Here is an 18,488-nt window from a genome sequence, read left to right on the forward strand (position 1 = left end):
TTCACGTTTCAAACGTTTCTTTTTAATCTGTAAAATATTTCATCAGACAAAAATATTTAATGTCAAATTCTAATATCACAGATTCACATTTGAGTTCGCTTTCCAAAAGTCAAAATCTGGGGACATAGCCGGTCTGGTTAACTAGGAATGTCATTGGTTACTTCCGGGGATTAGGGATAAGAGTTTAATACTCCTCACCCTCCTCCTCGCCCTCACCCTCGACGGAGTCGACACCGACCTCTTCGTAATCCTTCTCAAGGGCAGCCAAATCCTCACGAGCCTCGGAGAACTCTCCCTCTTCCATACCCTCTCCGACGTACCAGTGGACGAAAGCACGCTTGGCGTACATAAGATCGAACTTGTGGTCAAGACGAGCCCAGGCCTCGGCGATGGCGGTGGTGTTGCTCAACATGCACACGGCACGCTGTACCTTGGCCAAATCACCTCCTGGCACAACGGTTGGTGGCTGGTAGTTGATTCCGACCTTGAAACCAGTTGGACACCAGTCGACGAACTGGATGGTCCTCTTGGTCTTGATGGTGGCGATGGCAGCGTTGACATCCTTGGGCACAACATCACCTCTGTACAACATACAGCAGGCCATGTATTTGCCGTGACGGGGATCGCATTTCACCATCTGGTTGGCGGGCTCGAAGCAGGCGTTGGTGATCTCAGCAACAGACAGCTGTTCGTGGTAGGCCTTCTCGGCGGAGATGACTGGGGCGTATGTGGCCAGAGGGAAATGGATACGTGGGTAGGGCACCAAGTTGGTCTGGAACTCGGTCAAGTCGACGTTCAGGGCACCGTCGAATCGGAGGGAGGCGGTGATGGAGCTGACAATCTGGGCAATCAGACGGTTCAAGTTAGTGTAGGTTGGTCGCTCGATGTCCAAGTTACGACGGCAGATATCGTAGATAGCCTCGTTGTCGACCATGAAGGCGCAGTCGGAGTGCTCAAGGGTGGTATGGGTGGTCAGGATGGAGTTGTATGGCTCAACAACGGCAGTGGAGACCTGGGGAGCTGGGTAGATGGCGAACTCCAGCTTGGATTTCTTTCCGTAGTCAACGCTGAGACGCTCCATGAGCAGGGAGGTGAATCCGGATCCGGTGCCACCGCCGAAGCTGTGGAAGATGAGGAATCCCTGGAGTCCAGTACACTGATCAGCCAACTTCCTGATGCGGTCAAGGACGAGATCGACGATCTCCTTACCAATGGTGTAGTGACCACGGGCGTAGTTGTTGGCAGCATCTTCCTTACCGGTGATGAGCTGCTCGGGGTGGAACAGTTGGCGGTAAGTTCCGGTCCTGACCTCATCTGGAAAATAAAAAGTATGGATTTGATAAGTAAGCATTTATGATGTGGACATTTGAATAAATCAACGCAGTAACTATGTAGTGTCGAATGAGGTCGAATTTGGAAGAGAAAATTGAAGATGACATGGTATGTTCTATGTCTTCTAATTATAAGACAATTGCCGGTCAACTTATCCGGCATTTATGGACGTGTACAATACCAAAAATATACAACTAAATATCCGGATTGATGTGACGTCCACGTTTACGGTAGATTGTTGGGTTAATCAATAAGTTGTATGACGTCGTAGCTTAATATAGATATGATAAATTGATTGTACACTGTTATAAAAAGCGTCATAACCCAAAAGCCCAATATAGCTATTATTAACAAGCACATGTGCTATGGCTTAAAATAGATATGACGCGTTGGCATGGAAATTTGTATCTAAGGACACAAGGGGAATAACTCCGACACTAATATCGTTTTGTGTGCGGATTGCTCCGTTGTTAAGTTAACAAAGGCGTAATGTCTACAAACAAATGTGTCTCGTGTGTTGGCTCTAGTGCCGCCTTAAATAGTCTTTAGAATTGAGGGGAGTACTGTCGCAGTATTAAAATTACTTGCATATATTTTATCACAAAAACGCGATAAGGACCCAAATTCTTATTCACAAACATTTAACATACCACAATTGGAAAGACGGGCAAGTCAACACATAGACTTATTAGGGTTCAAATACTTTAACTCCTATCGGCAAATTTAAATATGTCTATGCAGATATATATTTACAGTAGGGATTGAATTACACATGTCTGTGTGGCATAAGCAAAATTGTCGTGATTAACTTTTAACAATAGAATAGAAATATGACTTACCGACTACGGTGGGCTCAAGATCAACAAAGACAGCCCTGGGCACGTGCTTGCCAGCGCCAGTCTCGCTGAAGAAGGTGTTGAAAGAGTCATCACCGCCTCCGATGGTCTTGTCTGAGGGCATCTGGCCATCAGGCTGGATACCGTGTTCCAGACAGTACAACTCCCAGCAGGCGTTTCCGATCTGGACTCCGGCCTGTCCGACGTGGATACTGATACATTCCCTCTGGAAACAACGAAAAAAAAATATTAGCATACAATTATTTTTTCAGAAAATCAGTTTAATTGCATGAAACTGACGTAATAAATTCTAGGTAGAGTATTTCTTTAAATGAATAACAAATTGACAATTATAATTTAAAATTTAAATAAAATATTATTTAAGAAATGTATGTTTAACTTACCATGATGACTGGTTGTCTTGAAACGTTATCTGTATATTAAACAAAACTACACTAGGCTCACGATGACTGTAATGTGTCGCTGTGAGTATAGTAATAATGCCGGTAAACACAGTGCGCTCGATTTATATAGGCGCGAGCTCTCCGTCTCCAAGGTCAGGTTTGATTTGTAACGCGCATTTCAATTGGCTAGTTTGAAAGGTTCGCTGAAAGACGTTAGTTTTCATTGGATGATATATTGCTTGGCTACGTTGTTTGTTGTGCCAACCCTAAGGTGCGGTTATATGTGCTGCGTAAAATTCTATACAATGTACGCGACGATATTGTTATATCTTAGGTAATTACATTTATGCTTAGGGGGTTTAAACCGGTTGTCAAAATAGACCGGTTATACTTCAAAAAGTGACTGATAATTTAATAGATAGACAAAAGAATTTCAACAAGATAAAATATGAACTCTCAAAATGACTGACATTGAGTGACAATTGATTTATTCTATAGAAATGTCGCTCGGTATTTTGTCGTATAATCAATGCTTTGGTATTAATAATTAAAGGCAGATCCACAAGAAAGGAAAACCAAAACAAAAGAACATTTTAGCTGTGCGTGTGTAAAATTGGCTACATTATTCAAACTCATTGTCTATACTGTATACAGAGCACAAAATCTTGTAGAAGTTCATTGCCCTTCCTCTACGATAAAGAACGTGTCATGGCTACCTTCTACATTCTTGTTTTCTTTATTTTCCTCAAAAGTTATCAAGCAGAAACATTTCGGTTCGTTTTAACATTTCAGTTTTAGTTCGTGAAGATGAAATGGGACAGTAATGTGTTTAGCTGATTCTAGAGTAGTGGTTTGTCGTAAGTGTGTGTATGTGTGTGTGTTGGGGGGGGGGGGGGGGGGGGGGGGGGGTGGTAACAATTAGGTCCACGTGGAACATTTTATAAATAACTATGCATTATTCAAAGGTAGATAAACAACGTTTTGTTTCATTGTTTCGTACAGAAATTGGTCATTTTATCGATAATTTTCTGTCTTACATTATCTAGGCCTAGTAGATATCCTCCAGTATTTTCTTTAATTTCAGTATATATATTTACTTACATAAAATAAAATATAGAGGCAGCAAAATCTCCATCTAATAATTTCCTACAAAATCGTAATAAGTCTGAAATAAAACATTCTAATTAGTATATTATTACAATACAGCCCTAAGATTTTAATACTGTAGATATTTTCTACACATACAATGTACATAAATGTATAGATATTTGTGTCACAGACACCGTTAGGTAAATGATTTTGTTAAAGAAGCTTATCAGTGCACGTTGTCAAAAGACTGGTTGGCTTTACGACAACATAACAAAACATTTGTACCAACATATTTTTCAAAAATGATGAAATCTGAATCTATATCATACACTGAGGATTAATCATATGAAGACCGGAAATTCTTACATATATGTATTTATAAATATTCAGATATGTTGAAAATCATAATTATAGAAATTCAATTCCGAGTTTGTGATGTTAACAATGCTTTGGACCAATAGCCTAATTCTTAGCTAGCCCTATCTTTCATTGAATTTTAGCCAACGCATAATAATCTCTTACAATTTAAACCCCATCACGCTTAGCCTGCCCAGTCATGACTATTTTTACCTTGTGTGGTATACGTGTACAGGTGTGATACGTCTGAGTTAACACATGTGGTCTTTGTGACTTTCCTGTGATCACAGGGACGCGATTTCGCAAGGAGACATAAAATACATATATTTACATCGACCGTGGGTTGGCAATTCATGCCAAATTCCTATGCTAGGTTTAAATGTTACGATGACTCACGCCATTTTTATTTATAGGGCAGGTAGATAATGAAATACAAATTTACGCATAAAAATCATCGATTCCAAAGGTAATTACCTACAATAACCATTCGTTAATTGATTGTTTGAGATTTATACCTAAATATTTACATTTCCACTGTGTGTTCCTAGGTGAACAATTAACCTGCCGCGTATGAACATGATGAATACATACAGTACATTGTTGACGGTGCCAACGTCAACATTGAGAATGCAGAAGTGTGAATATAAAATCGCGTTTGATTACACATGAAATAATGTTTTATCAACTTTAAAACTTGTTAATAATTGTAAAATTGAAGACAACATTTAAATATTTTTCTTTCATGATGATTAAAATAATGAATTTGTGTGGAACTATATTTTGTGTACTTGTGTACTTGATTACCATTCCCGCCAAATTGGAACTATCTGTTACGCTGTTACATCGATCATTCAGCTGTTTCGTTACTACGTATAACGAACGTAGAATACTGTTTCTTATGATTTTTTTCTCAAAGATTACGTTGAAAAATAGTTTTGAAATGTAAATATAAGAAATAATTGTTATTTTTTGTTGCTCACTGGTGTATGAACGGCATTTTTTGACAGATATTTTAAATGTCGCGCTTCAGCGCGTCATGTTGAAATATCTGTAAATAGATACGATATATGATTAAGGACATACTCAAATCCACCACCTCCACATTTCTTTAAAATCCTTGAAATACACAATTTAAACCTGTATATAGCGACACCTGGATATATTACATTATAAACTTGAATAAACCTTTCTAAAGCTTCATCACCACATTATATACAAAACTCTATAATAAATCTATATATATACCACGACACCTCCATATTTATAAGCAAGCCCTTCGATATAACTGTATATAGCGACAACTCCATATCATATACACAACTCATAAACAACCCTATATATATAATACAACGACACCACCATATCTATAAGCAAGTCCTTCGATATAACTGTATATATCGATATCTCCATATTACATACAAACCCTACAATTAACTCTATCATGAACCGAAATACAACAGCACATCCATATCAATAAGCAAGCCCTTTGATAAAACTGTTTAGCGAGTCGACAACTCAATATTATATACTAAACTCTATAATGAACCTGTATATAGCGACATCCCTATATCTATAAGCAAGCTTTTATATATAAAACTTTGTATGAGACACCTCCATACTGTTAACACTAACCTACAATTTACCTGTATATAGCGACACCTCCATATTATATAAACAACTCTATAATAAACCTGTTTATAGCGACACCTCCATATCTATAAGCAAGCATTTTTATACAACTGTGTATAGGGACACCTCCATATTATATAAACAACTCTATAATAAACCTGTATATAGCGACACCTCCATATCTATAAGCAAGCATTTTTATACAACTGTGTATAGGGACACCTCCATATTATATAAACAAATCTATAATGAACCTCTTAATAGCGACACCTCCATATTATATAAACAACTCCATAATTAACCTGTTTATAGCGACACCTCCATATTATATAAACAAATCTATAATGAACCTGTTTATAGCGACACCTCCATATTTCTAAATATTTTTTATACAACTGTACATAGGGACACGTCCATATTCTTTTGCAAACCCTTTGATACAACTGCATATAGCGTACTTCCAACTCCATATAATATACACAACCTTTCAATTAACCCGTATAAAGCGACACCTACATAATTATTATGTACATAACTCTATAATGAACCTTCATATATAGCGACACCTTCATATTCTTAACGCAACCCTACAGTAAACCTGTATATAGCGACACCTTCATATTCTTAACGCAACCCTACAGTAAACCTGTATATATAGCGACACCTTCATATTCTTAACGCAACCCTACAGTAAACCTGTATATAGCGACACCTCCATATTGTTAACGCAACCCTACAGTAAACCTGTATATATAGCGACACCTTCTATATCTGATACTGATATAATGTTTGTTAACAGATCTGTCCATTTTCTATATATATTAATACTACACTGCTTTATTGCAGTAACCGCCAGTGTATTGTATTGTATGGTATATGTACTGATGAGCTGTAAAGCTCAGTCAATAAATGAATTGTATTGATAAAATTAACTTCTGTATATAGGTACTGAAACAACGTTACATATGAATTCATACATTTAAACAAGTCAAATAAGAAACAAAAAAATGTATACGAATTTGACCCTGGTTGTTGTAAACAATAGAAAAAAAACTATGCTAAATAAATAGCTTTGTTTTTCACAGCTCACGAAGTGTTTGATGTCAGCTTTCATGCCATGTCACTTCATCGATATATTTCTCTCTCACTTTAAAATCATTTCAGCCAACGAAATTACAGGTATGTTACAAACTTACTAATTATGTATGCTTTTCCACAAAGAGATCAATACCTATGAAAGCCATATCTTAATAAAAGAGGACTAAAGTTATTTCTTCATAACCACGCACAGTAGGTATAAGTAAATCTCACAACGAACGTCGATCTATAAGCCCGCGATCTCATTGAGTTACTGGTAATAGGATTGGATTATGTATAAATTAAAGTCCGCGTTATGAATTGCTATTGTATGGACAATTTGTCTTTCTATATAACACACTATCTACATTCATCAATGGTAATCTCTTTATGTACGTTTCAAAACATAACTGGTGCCTGGGCAAGCTCTCAGCGTAAACATGTAAATTGTTTGGTGAGTTTAAATCAATATTTTACACTGCTTTTTGTAAACTTATGTTAATAAAAGTACGATTTCTTAAAAGCTTTGTTGGTATATGTCAATATTCAGTATTCCTATTTAAATACGTGTCGTCGATGTTTTGGAGTAAGTCCAAATATTTTCTTGCAGCTCTTTTTCATTTTAAATATCATCAAATCCTGATCAAAACATGTTTTTTGTGTGTGAATTTATTGGTTTACGCTTGTCGTTAGTCACGTGACAAAGGATGTTTGGAAGTGTCCATATAAATATACAATTTGAATGAGTCATACTGTATGTGCTATTAGTGGAAACACGACAAAACAATCCATATTTCACATCCAGGGATTCGCTTGGAATAAAACACAAACAAAAGGTCGTAATTCGTTACCTACTTTGAACAAAATACTCGGGCCGTTTTCATTTGATAGCTGTCCAAACGTTTGGACCGGCTTGACAAGAGTTGTTCGGATCTTATAACTATATTTGAATGAGTGAATGATGAACTCTGAAAGACGAAAGGCAATACCATGTTCCCGAACACATTGAGAAGAAGGAAGAAAAATATTTAGAATTATTTGATTTTTACACTATGCTTACATAAACAAAATTCCTTGCTTATTAAATTGACAACATTCTTTGAGTAACAGTAGTATAAAGAGAAAGTGGTTCACTGTGTGCATTAGGGACACGAAACAAAAGGAGGAATGGAAGTACATCTTTAAAACCATCCTTCTGGGCGCAGTAAAATTGCGAATCAGATTTATCATTACTAACAGGTATGAATGTCGTCGTGTCGTTGACAGAAATTATTCTGTTGGAGCCATTATTACGGATCTGCTAAAGGAATTAGACTGTCCTATACACTGTATCATTCTCAAAAGGCCTAAGGTCTTTCTGAACACGTCACACAGCTGGTATGGACTATCATTAAAATAGAAAGTAGTGTATGGAAATAGGTAACTTTTCTGGTACGCGTGAAAATACTGCAAATGGTTACACTTAGGAACCCTTACACTAAGGAATCATTACACATAGGAAACCTTACACCAAGGAACCCTTACACCTAGGAACCCTTACACCAAGGAACCCTTACACCTAGGAACCCTTACACCTAGGAACCCTTACACCAAGGAACCCTAACACATAGGAACCCTTACACATAAGAACCCTTACACCTAGGAACCCTTACACCAAGGAACCCTTACACATAGGAAAACTTACCCCTAGGAATCCTTTCACCTAGGAACCCTTACACCTAGGAACCATCACACCTAGGAACCCTTACACCAAGGAACCCTTACACCAAGGAACCCTTACACCTAGGAACCCTTACACCAACGAACCCTTACACTAAGGAATCATTACACCAAGGAACCCTTACACCTAGTAACCCTTTCACCTAGGAACCCTTACACCTAGGAACCCTTACACCTAGGAACCCTTACACCTAGGAACCCTTACACAAGGAACCCTTACACCTAGGAACCCTTACACATAGGAACCCTTACACATAGGAACCCTTAGACCTAGGAACCCTTACACCAAGGAACCCTTACACATAGGAAAACTTACCCCTGGGAACCCTTTCACCTAGGAACCCTTACACCTAGGAACCATCACACCTAGGGACCCTTACACTAAGGAATCATTACACCAAGGAACCCTTACACCTAGGAACCCTTTCACCTAGGAACCCTTACACCTAGGAACCCTTACACCAAGGAACCCTTACACCTAGGAACCCTTACACCAAGGAACCCTTACACATAGGAAAACTTACCCCTGGGAACCCTTTCACCTAGGAACCCTTACACCTAGGAACCATCACACATAGGAACCCTTACACCAAGGAACCCTTACACCTAGGAACCCTTACACCAAGGAACCATTACACCTAGGAACCCTTACACCTAGGAACCCTTACACCAAGGAACCATTACACCAAGGAACCCTTACACCTAGGAACCCTTACACATAGGAACCCTTACACTTAGGAACCCTTACACCAAGGAACCTTTACACTAAGGAAAACTTACCCCTACGGAACCCTTACACCAAGGAACCCTTACACCTAGGAACCTTTACACCAAGGAACCCTTACACCTAGGAACCCTTACACCTAGGAACACTTACACATAGGAACCCTTACACCCAGGAACTCTTACACCAAGGAACCTTTACACCTAGGAACCCTTACACATAGGAACCCTTATATATAAATATTTGATGTAAGTTAGATGTAGGTAAACCCGGATATATATATTTTTGATGTAAGTTAGATGTAGGTAAACCCGGAGATATATATTTGATGTAAGTTAGATGTAGGTAAACCCGGAGATATATATGTTTGATGTAAGTCAGATGTAGGTAAACCCGGAGATGTATATATTTTATGTAAGTTAGATGTAGGTAAACCCGGAGATGTATATATTTTATGTAAGTTAGATGTAGGTAAACCCGGAGATATATATATTTGATGTAAGTTAGATGTAGGTAAACCCGGAGATGTATATATTTGATGTAAGTTAGATGTAGGTAAACCCGGAGATGTATATATTTTATGTAAGTTAGATGTAGGTAAACCCGGAGATATATATGTTTGATGTAAGTTAGATGTAGGTAAACCCGGAGATGTATATATTTGATGCAAGTTAGATGTAGGTAAACCCGGAGATGTATATATTTGATGTAAGTTAGATGTAGGTAAACCCGGAGATATATATATTTGATGTAAGTTAGATGTAGGTAAACCCGGAGATGTATATATTTTATGTAAGTTAGATGTAGGTAAACCCGGAGATGTATATATTTGATGTAAGTTAGATGTAGGTAAACCCGGAGATATATATGTTTGATATAAGTCAGATGTAGGTAAACCAGGAGATATATATATTTGATGTAAGTTAGATGTAGGTAAACCCGGAGATATATATATTTGATGTAAGTTAGATGTAGGTAAACCCGGAGATATATATATTTGATGTAAGTTAGATGTAGGTTAACCCGGAGATGTATATTTTTGATGTAGGTAAACCCGGAGATGTATATGTTTGATGTAAGTTAGATGTAGGTAAACCCGGAGATATATATATTTGATGTAAGTCGGATGTAGGTAAACCCGGAGATATATATATATTTGATGTAAGTCAGATGTAAGGAAACCCGGAGATGTATATATTTGATGTAAGTCAGATGTAGGTAAACCCGGAGAGATATATGTTTGATGTAAGTTAGATGTAGGTAAACCCGGAGATGTTTATGTTTGATGTAAGTCAGATGTAGGTTACCTCGGAGATGTATGTTTGATGTAAGTCAGATGTAGGTAAACCCGGAGATATATGTTTGATGTAAGTCAGATGTAGGTAAACCCGGAGATATATATTTGATGTAAGTTAGATGTAGGTAAACTCGGGGATGTATATATTTGATGTAAGTCAGATGTAGGTACACCCGGGGATATATATATATTTGATGTAAGTCAGATGTAGTTAAACCCGGATATATATATATATTTGATGTAAGTCAGATGTAAGGAAACCCGGAGATATATATATGTTTGATGTAAGTTAGATGTAGGTAAACCCGGATATATATATGTTTGATGTAAGTTAGATGTAGGTAAACCCGGAGATATATGTTTGATGTAAGTCACATGTAGGTAAACCCGGAGATATTTTTTATGTAAGCTATTGGAAAACAGACTTAAGAATGATAACCGATTTTTGTATTGATATCACCAATATCTCGAATGAGAAATCAGTTAATCTTCCTGTAATTGAAATGAACTAGAGTATTTTATCTGTGATGTAAAGATTTTGACTTTTACCAAGGGATGAGAGCAGCTGAATGTAAAAAAGTCTGAAATCCCAATTTGTAGTTTTGTACTGTGTTTTCTATGGTGAAATATTAAAATTAACATTAAAGCCAATATAAGAAAAGTCAGAAATCATATTTGTATCTGAAAATGTTCATGCCTGTTTAACAAACACAGGCCATGTTTCAAATTAATACCAGATATTTTTAACAGCAAAACACAAGTTAATGTAAACAATGGAGTTTGTGTAAGACAGCAGAAAAGGATTCTAAAAATAGAAACAGAGATTATAGATGACGTAGGCGTCATCAGAACATGAGCTATTTATCAAATGGATAAGCATGTTACAAACATAATTGTTCGTAACCCTTTATTTCAATGTTTATTTATCAGCGACATCAAAACAATGCTGTAAAAAAACACGCGTAACTTCTGAACAATCATTTTTTGTCAGTTCATGAGGATTTGGAATAGACTTGGAAGTCGCCTCTGATCTATCATGGATTCACTTACTCAATCGGTCTAGGATTCTGGTATAACCTTAATACTCGTTCTCGTTCTCTTCTTCGTCATCTTCAACTGTGTCCATGCCTACCTCCTCGTAATCCTTCTCTAAGGCAGCCATATCCTCACGAGCCTCGGAGAACTCTCCCTCTTCCATACCCTCTCCGACGTACCAGTGGACGAAAGCACGCTTGGCGTACATAAGATCGAACTTGTGGTCAAGACGAGCCCAGGCCTCGGCGATGGCGGTGGTGTTGCTCAACATGCACACGGCACGCTGGACCTTGGCCAAATCACCTCCTGGCACGATAGACGGTCGTTGGAAATTTATCCCTACTTTGAATCCAGTTGGACACCAGTCGACGAACTGGATGGTCCTCTTGGTCTTGATGGTGGCGATGGCAGTGTTGACATCCTTGGGCACAACGTCACCTCTGTACAACAGACAACAGGCCATGTACTTTCCGTGACGCGGATCGCATTTCACCATCTGACTTGTAGGTTCGAAGCAGGAGTTGGTGATGTCAGCAACAGACAGCTGCTCGTGGTAGGCCTTCTCGGCGGATACTATCGGGGCGTATGTGGCCAGAGGGAAATGGATACGTGGGTAGGGCACCAAGTTGGTCTGGAACTCGGTCAAGTCGACGTTCAGGGCACCGTCGAATCGGAGGGAAGCGGTGATGGAACTGACAATCTGGGCCAATAACCGATTAAGGTTTACGTATGTTGGACGTTCAATGTCAAGGTTACGACGACAAATATCGTAGATAGCCTCGTTGTCGACCATAAATGCGCAGTTGGAATGCTCAAGGGTGGTATGGGTTGTCAATACAGAATTATAGGGCTCAACAACAGCTGTAGAGATCTGCGGGGCAGGATAGATGGCGAATTCCAGTTTGGCCTTCTTTCCGTAATCCACACTCAGGCGCTCCATAAGAAGGGAGGTAAACCCGGATCCGGTTCCGCCTCCGAAACTGTGGAAGATTAGAAATCCCTGTAGTCCACGGCACTGGTCACTTAGTCTCCTGATGCGGTCAAGAACCGTATCAATTATCTGTTTGCCAACTGTGTAGTGACCACGGGCGTAGTTGTTGGCAGCATCCTCCTTACCGGTGATGAGCTGCTCGGGGTGGAACAGTTGGCGGTAAGTTCCGGTCCGGATCTCATCTAGGTGAAAGGCAAATGATTTTAAATTAATGGGTTTCATTCATTCATTCATTCATTCATATATTTACTTTGTAACCCTAATCTGTTTATGCGTGGCAATTGACAGCATATGATTTCATGAGTTTAATTCAAATATCTTTATTCAAAGAGTTACGCCAAGTAACTTGTGCATTGTAATACTATCACTTTAATTAGTACACAGATCCAACAAGTAACACAAAATCTTGATTTCGCGATTACAGGGAATTGTTAGTTTGGTGTACAATTGAAAAATGTTCATGTCTTTGGGAGCTTTCGAACACGTTTGCCGCATTTGTCAAATAAAGATTGATTCTATCACTTTAAATGTTATTCGAATAAACGTTTGTGGTTCGTTCTAGCTATTTCACCAGTAAAAATCCACCTAGAATCGGTGTTAGGTTGAAGCTCAAAAGTATAATTATAACGGGAAAATGGCACAGTGTAGAGTATATAGCATATCTTCTTACCCACAACAGTAGGCTCCAAGTCAACAAAAACTGCCCTTGGCACATGCTTGCCAGCCTCGGTCTCGCTGAAGAATGTGTTGAAGGAGTCTTCTTCACTTCCGATGCTTTCGTCTGAGGGCATCTGGCCATCAGGCTGGATACCGTGTTCCAGACAGTACAATTCCCAGCAGGCGTTTCCGATCTGGACTCCGGCCTGTCCGACGTGGATACTGATACATTCCCTCTGGAAACAGAAATACACCGATCGTTTCCTGTAAGTTCCAATTATGAGTGATTTTTTTTAAGATTGAATGGATTTTCTTTTGTCGATCATGAACATATATTCAGAGAACGGATGTTTGCTTGCGCGAAGAATTCAAACTTCCATTGCATGAAGTAATTCACAAATGTGGCACTTTATTTATTTAATGAAAATAAAAACTTGTATTGTCGACGAGGTAAAATCAAAATCATATACTGTATATATATATCATAAGATATGTACCAAAACGTGCGTCAAAGTGACGTAAATGCTTTAATGTAACAGTTCATTAATTAAGTGAAATTCCTGCGCAAGCCTTTTATTGACATAAAGCGCCATATAAGTGTTTGATAAAACTTATGTTAGCGTTACAGAAATTTTAAAAGTTTATTTTTTTTCTTTAACGAAATTGATGCCTTCGATACGCATTCAACACTAAAATGCTGTGTATTAGATTAAAATTGTGCATTCAGTATGAAAATCCCTTTGACATCTTAATGACACTGCGAGTTCAAAATATCAAAACAATGCAAATCAATAAATAAAATCGTTCAATTGGACTTGAATTTACTTACCATATTTCAAATGTTACGCAACAGTTGAAAGAATTAAAATAATAAAGATCCCTTGTAATTTTCTTCTACGGTTTTGCCTCGCTGTCTCGAAGACCAGAAGTTGATCAGCATATGACCGGAAACGGATATATATCATCGGGAAAAGAGCGTTCATTCATTTACAGCAGTGATTAACATCTTAACCACATATTGTATACAGTTGGTAAACAGTACACATGATTTTAAAGCAATCAGCAAAACAAAACAAGAGGGACTTAAGATTCTTGATGTCAGTATTAGCTGTGTCCGTGTTCAGATGGTGCAGTGCGCGATATCCGTTGTCCGTCCGTCATTCGCCGTATATTGTCCGTCGTCCGTCCGATGAAAACTGTTCTGCCTTTAAATGACCGCTTCTTAAAAACCATTATGTCTAGAATCACGATATCTCATTGGTATATATATGTTGCTTGACCCTGACCTTTACTGAAAGACACAGTGGTCAAATTTGTTTTAAAGGGACTGTGACATTAGATCACCTTAGATTTCAACCTCAGGAATTGTAGAATTCGGCCTATGAATATAAGATATATCAATAATTAAGCGATACAAGCGCCTACGCCGTCAACTTTGTTATTTTTATACATATTTGTAACATACTCGTATAAAATATAACGTTTTATATCCTTTTCTCGTAGTGTTTTTTTTTAACCATATAGTCCCTTTAAACAAATAGTTCGAACACCCTAGTACTTTGATAAAATAACAACATTTGTTTGGATTGGCTGAACTTTGACAAATATCAATGCAAATACCAAGTGAGAGATACAGGCCCAATGGACAGCTTGTGTTGCATTGATACAATATCGCTATATACCTTGTCCTAACGGGCGACATTCTATTTATCGGTCATTCCAACGTGTGTTCATAAACTTTTAACTGGTTGGTAGCAAAGATTGAATATTGACATTCTGTGAAACCTGTGTAACCCGGGACTGTAAAATTGAGTTCATATCTATGCATAACAAAGGTTTATGACGTCCGGTGTTGGGGCAAGTGAAAACTCGGGCTTGATGACTCACAAATACGTTGATACATAAATAAAAAAAAAAATAATAATTTCGATCTTATCTTTTAAAGTTGTTCCAAGGCATTCAATATTTAGTAATATTACAGAAAGAACCTCTGTATTTGTGTATCATAACAATTTGTTCCGACAAAACGATTTGGTCCTTATTCATATACAGGCTACTCATTAATTTCATCACGATTGAGTGTACGTCCGTATTCACACGTACCTGGCACAAATCCACAGTCCATGGACTTCATAATGACATATCACATTACTAGCTCAGACTAGCTGGAATTTCCCTTAGCTTAGTGGCAGGATGTCCGCTAAGAGATCGGGAAGTTGCTCGCATTAACCTCCTGTTCAAATCTCAATAAGTCAGTGGGAGTTATCGCCCTTGTGACATACTTGACAATGCAATACAACTTCACTTTTGATGCACACAACTGCTTTTCTTTCTGTATGCCTTGATGAACAAAAAAAGATATCAGATAAAATATATTACTTTTGGAATCAATTTAAAGTAAAAAAAAAAACTTGAACAGTGACCTACAAACCTCAGATCTTAATTCTCCATGAGTTTTGAACAAAGCTTCCTTTATAAGTCTAGTGTTCGGTAATTTAAAATGATGTGTCTTTTAACATGTAATGACCTAGTAACCTTGACATTTGACATTTTTCTTTTGGTTATCTTCGTAATATTTCTTGCGCATGTCTTGCCAATGTATTGTATTAGCGTCCAAAGTGCAGTTATATTATCTATCAGTAAATATATTTTGAAAATAATACTTATAAATACCAGATAGAAGAACATAATGCGTTTGGTGGATATGATAGGTTGTTTTGAATGAACTATGTGTTTATATCATAATCTGCTAAAGGGGGTGTAAGCTGTGAAACTTTCGTTTCAGTTCTGCAATCCGGAAAACGGATAATAGAGTAAACCGTGCTATATCATCACATTAACACTCGGCCTTCGGCTTGTAATGGAAACTCAACAGATCGGAGTCCGATGATCTTGTTCCCGCGAGATTTCGTTAATCCGTAACCCGATGATCTTGTTCCCACGAGATTTCGTTAATCCGTAACCCGATGATCTTGTTCCCACGAGATTTCGTTAATCCGTAACCCGATGATCTTTAAGCGGAATTTCGGTAATACGGAGTATATTGATAATGCTGAGTATACATAGTAAAACAAAACCTGTGTACAGAGGAACGCCTCTTCCATTCGTTAAATCGGACGTACTTGATACAGTTCACATGTAAACTCTTTAATCCGGAGGCCAGAAATGTTGTTTAAAGGAAAGTATCGTTAGTTACGGCGGAGCTTCGTTAATTCGGATTCCGATAAGCCTGTTTACAGTGTGTAAAGTAATTAGTCTCTGTACGCATTGTATCCTGTTAATCCCGGGTCCGACTATAACTCTTGTTCACGTCGAAACCAATCCCGAATCTTACACTCCGGATCATTCTGGCACGTCGCCAATACGATATGCCTTGATCGACATGGAACCGATGTCTCCTCTTTCCATAGAGCTGTATGTGCTTGTTTTTTAAAAACTCAAGTACTTCTAAAACAGGACATAGCCTATTCTAATCGACTTTAGTCCGTCGTTGTCCGTCGTCCATTCGTAAACAATTTACAATTTTGACTTCTCAATAACCAAGAGGCCTGTAGCATTCTGGGTTGGAGGGCTATCAAGATTGTTCAAATGAATGACCTTGATTGACCTTCCTTCAATGTCACAAGGGTCAAATAGGCTAAAATCTTCAAACGACTTCTCATTAACCAAGAGGCCTTGAGGCCTGATTTTGGGCATATAGTCCGCCTATCAAGATTGTTTGAATGAATGACATTGACCTTCATTGAAGGTCATGGGGGTCAAATATGCTAAAATCTTTAAATAAAATTTTCTCTCTAAGCAAGAGGCCTAGAGACCTGATATTGGGCTTGTAGCATGTCTATAGCAAATTCAAGTCAAAGAAATCAAATCTGCCAAAATATATCAAAACTCGTGTGCCGGTTAAGGCCCATGGGCCTCTTGTTTATGTTATGACATCATCATCAACAACATCAACGGATTGTACTTTCTGTAATCCTCAAAAATGTTCAAATTATTATAAGAGTTCACTCTTTTTCATTTTACATGGCTGTTTATTCATTCATATATTCTATTTTATTTATTTATTTATCGATACAGAAACGTCTATAGCAAAGTTCATTATGTTCATCAATATACTATAAGTACAAATGTACATGTAAATAAATGTGAGCAAATAATAGATCGAATTGTCACAGTGACGTTGATAAATAAGCGGGTTTGTCAACGTTATTATAGCTAATCTTGTCGGGTTGTCAGCGAAATCCATTGAAACTTTAATCTATAATAAAATGTATAGAACAATTTCATGATATTACCTTTCTGTAAATATTATTAATACAAAAAGATAATATCCGTTATATCAGGGACACACACATACGAGGGTTAATTGATATGTTAATTGTGAGTCTCGTATTGAAGGAGGTACTCAAGAATATTCTCCGAATTTATAGGGCCGTACCGAAGGACTGGTCTCATTTGGCTAGTTTATATCGACGGGGTAGCACTCTAAAGAGAGAGAGAGAGTCTGTCATTGCCATGGCCTGCCATTCACGAGTGTGGCTTTAAATTGATTGAACATCCGCCTTGTTCACCTGATCTCGCTCGAGTTTCATCTATTTCAAAAACTGAAAACAGCAACATGTATATGTATTCCAGGCACACTAAACCCTAACTCTAACATGTAGTGGATGACTGTCTGTACGGCCAAGAAAATGTGTTCTATAAAAGTGGCATTGAGGCCCTCAAACACCGCTGGCTAAATTGTATACATACTGAAGGAGATTATGTTGAAAAACAAAATAGTTTATCCGGCAAAATTCAAATCCTTAAATACGAGGCTCACAACCTACAGTATCACTCAGTCTCGTAGATCCATGCATGCATGTGGTTATGTATGCCTCTGTGTTTTACATAAATCGTAATAAATGTAGGTATGCCATTCGAATAAACGGCGTTCTGCCCTTTCAAGAGACTTTAAATCTATATTAGGTATATCTAGGTCTACACGTCTATTAAATGTAAGTGAGACAACTTGTAGGATTTTAAGTAACATTTAATTTTTAATATTCATGTACCAATATATAGGTACATACATCTACATTAAACTTGTGATTGCCAATACCGACATATCACATCTATTGATTACTAACTCAGTTATAGACTATACGTCTCTGAAATATATAACTAAGAAGTGGTGGTTTCAGTTTTTATTTGTTCTCCCAGTCAGCTTTATAAAGTGCATAGTAGGTCACCAGTTCTATGTATGCTGCACGTGTTGTACCAGGGACATATATAACGTCCCTGGTTGTACCTGGGTATTTTTCTTTATTATATTAACATAAAGGAAACATATAGATTAACG

At 37.8% G+C, this 18,488-nt stretch overlaps 2 protein-coding genes across 2 annotated transcripts; both read right to left on the reverse strand.

The window, feature by feature from the left end:
* LOC117343594 (tubulin alpha-1A chain-like) lies at positions 1-2,706 on the reverse strand. Its single transcript, XM_033906026.1, has 3 exons — positions 2,573-2,706; positions 2,172-2,394; positions 1-1,314 (listed from the first exon to the last, which is right to left on the reverse strand). Exons 1-3 carry the CDS (start codon positions 2,573-2,575, stop codon positions 185-187), a joined length of 1,356 nt encoding a protein of 451 aa, XP_033761917.1. The 5' UTR covers positions 2,576-2,706; the 3' UTR covers positions 1-184.
* An 8,659-nt stretch (positions 2,707-11,365) lies between these two features.
* LOC117343368 (tubulin alpha-1A chain-like) lies at positions 11,366-14,849 on the reverse strand. The gene is made up of 3 exons (XM_033905709.1): positions 14,830-14,849; positions 13,161-13,411; positions 11,366-12,672 (listed from the first exon to the last, which is right to left on the reverse strand). The coding sequence occupies exons 1-3, from the start codon at positions 14,847-14,849 to the stop codon at positions 11,543-11,545; spliced, it is 1,401 nt and encodes a 466-aa protein (XP_033761600.1). The 3' UTR covers positions 11,366-11,542.
* Positions 14,850-18,488: the final 3,639 nt, after the last annotated feature.

The sequence above is a fragment of the Pecten maximus genome, chromosome 15 (genome assembly GCF_902652985.1).
Source record: "Pecten maximus chromosome 15, xPecMax1.1, whole genome shotgun sequence".
NCBI classification, from domain to species: Eukaryota; Metazoa; Mollusca; class Bivalvia; order Pectinida; family Pectinidae; genus Pecten; species Pecten maximus.

What these genes read in the sequence shown, in the direction of transcription:
- LOC117343594 (XM_033906026.1), bottom strand. An exon ending in TCTTGAGCCCACCGTAGTCG is followed by an intron (nt 1,315 to 2,171) that starts GTAAGTCATATT and finishes TTTATTTTCCAG; the next exon opens with ATGAGGTCAGGACCGGAACT.
- LOC117343368 (XM_033905709.1), bottom strand. Translation starts at nt 14,849, where the DNA reads ATGTCGCCCGTTAGGACAAG. An exon ending in ATGTCGCCCGTTAGGACAAG is followed by an intron (nt 13,412 to 14,829) that starts GTATATAGCGAT and finishes TGGAACTTACAG; the next exon opens with GAAACGATCGGTGTATTTCT. An exon ending in CTTGGAGCCTACTGTTGTGG is followed by an intron (nt 12,673 to 13,160) that starts GTAAGAAGATAT and finishes CCTTTCACCTAG; the next exon opens with ATGAGATCCGGACCGGAACT.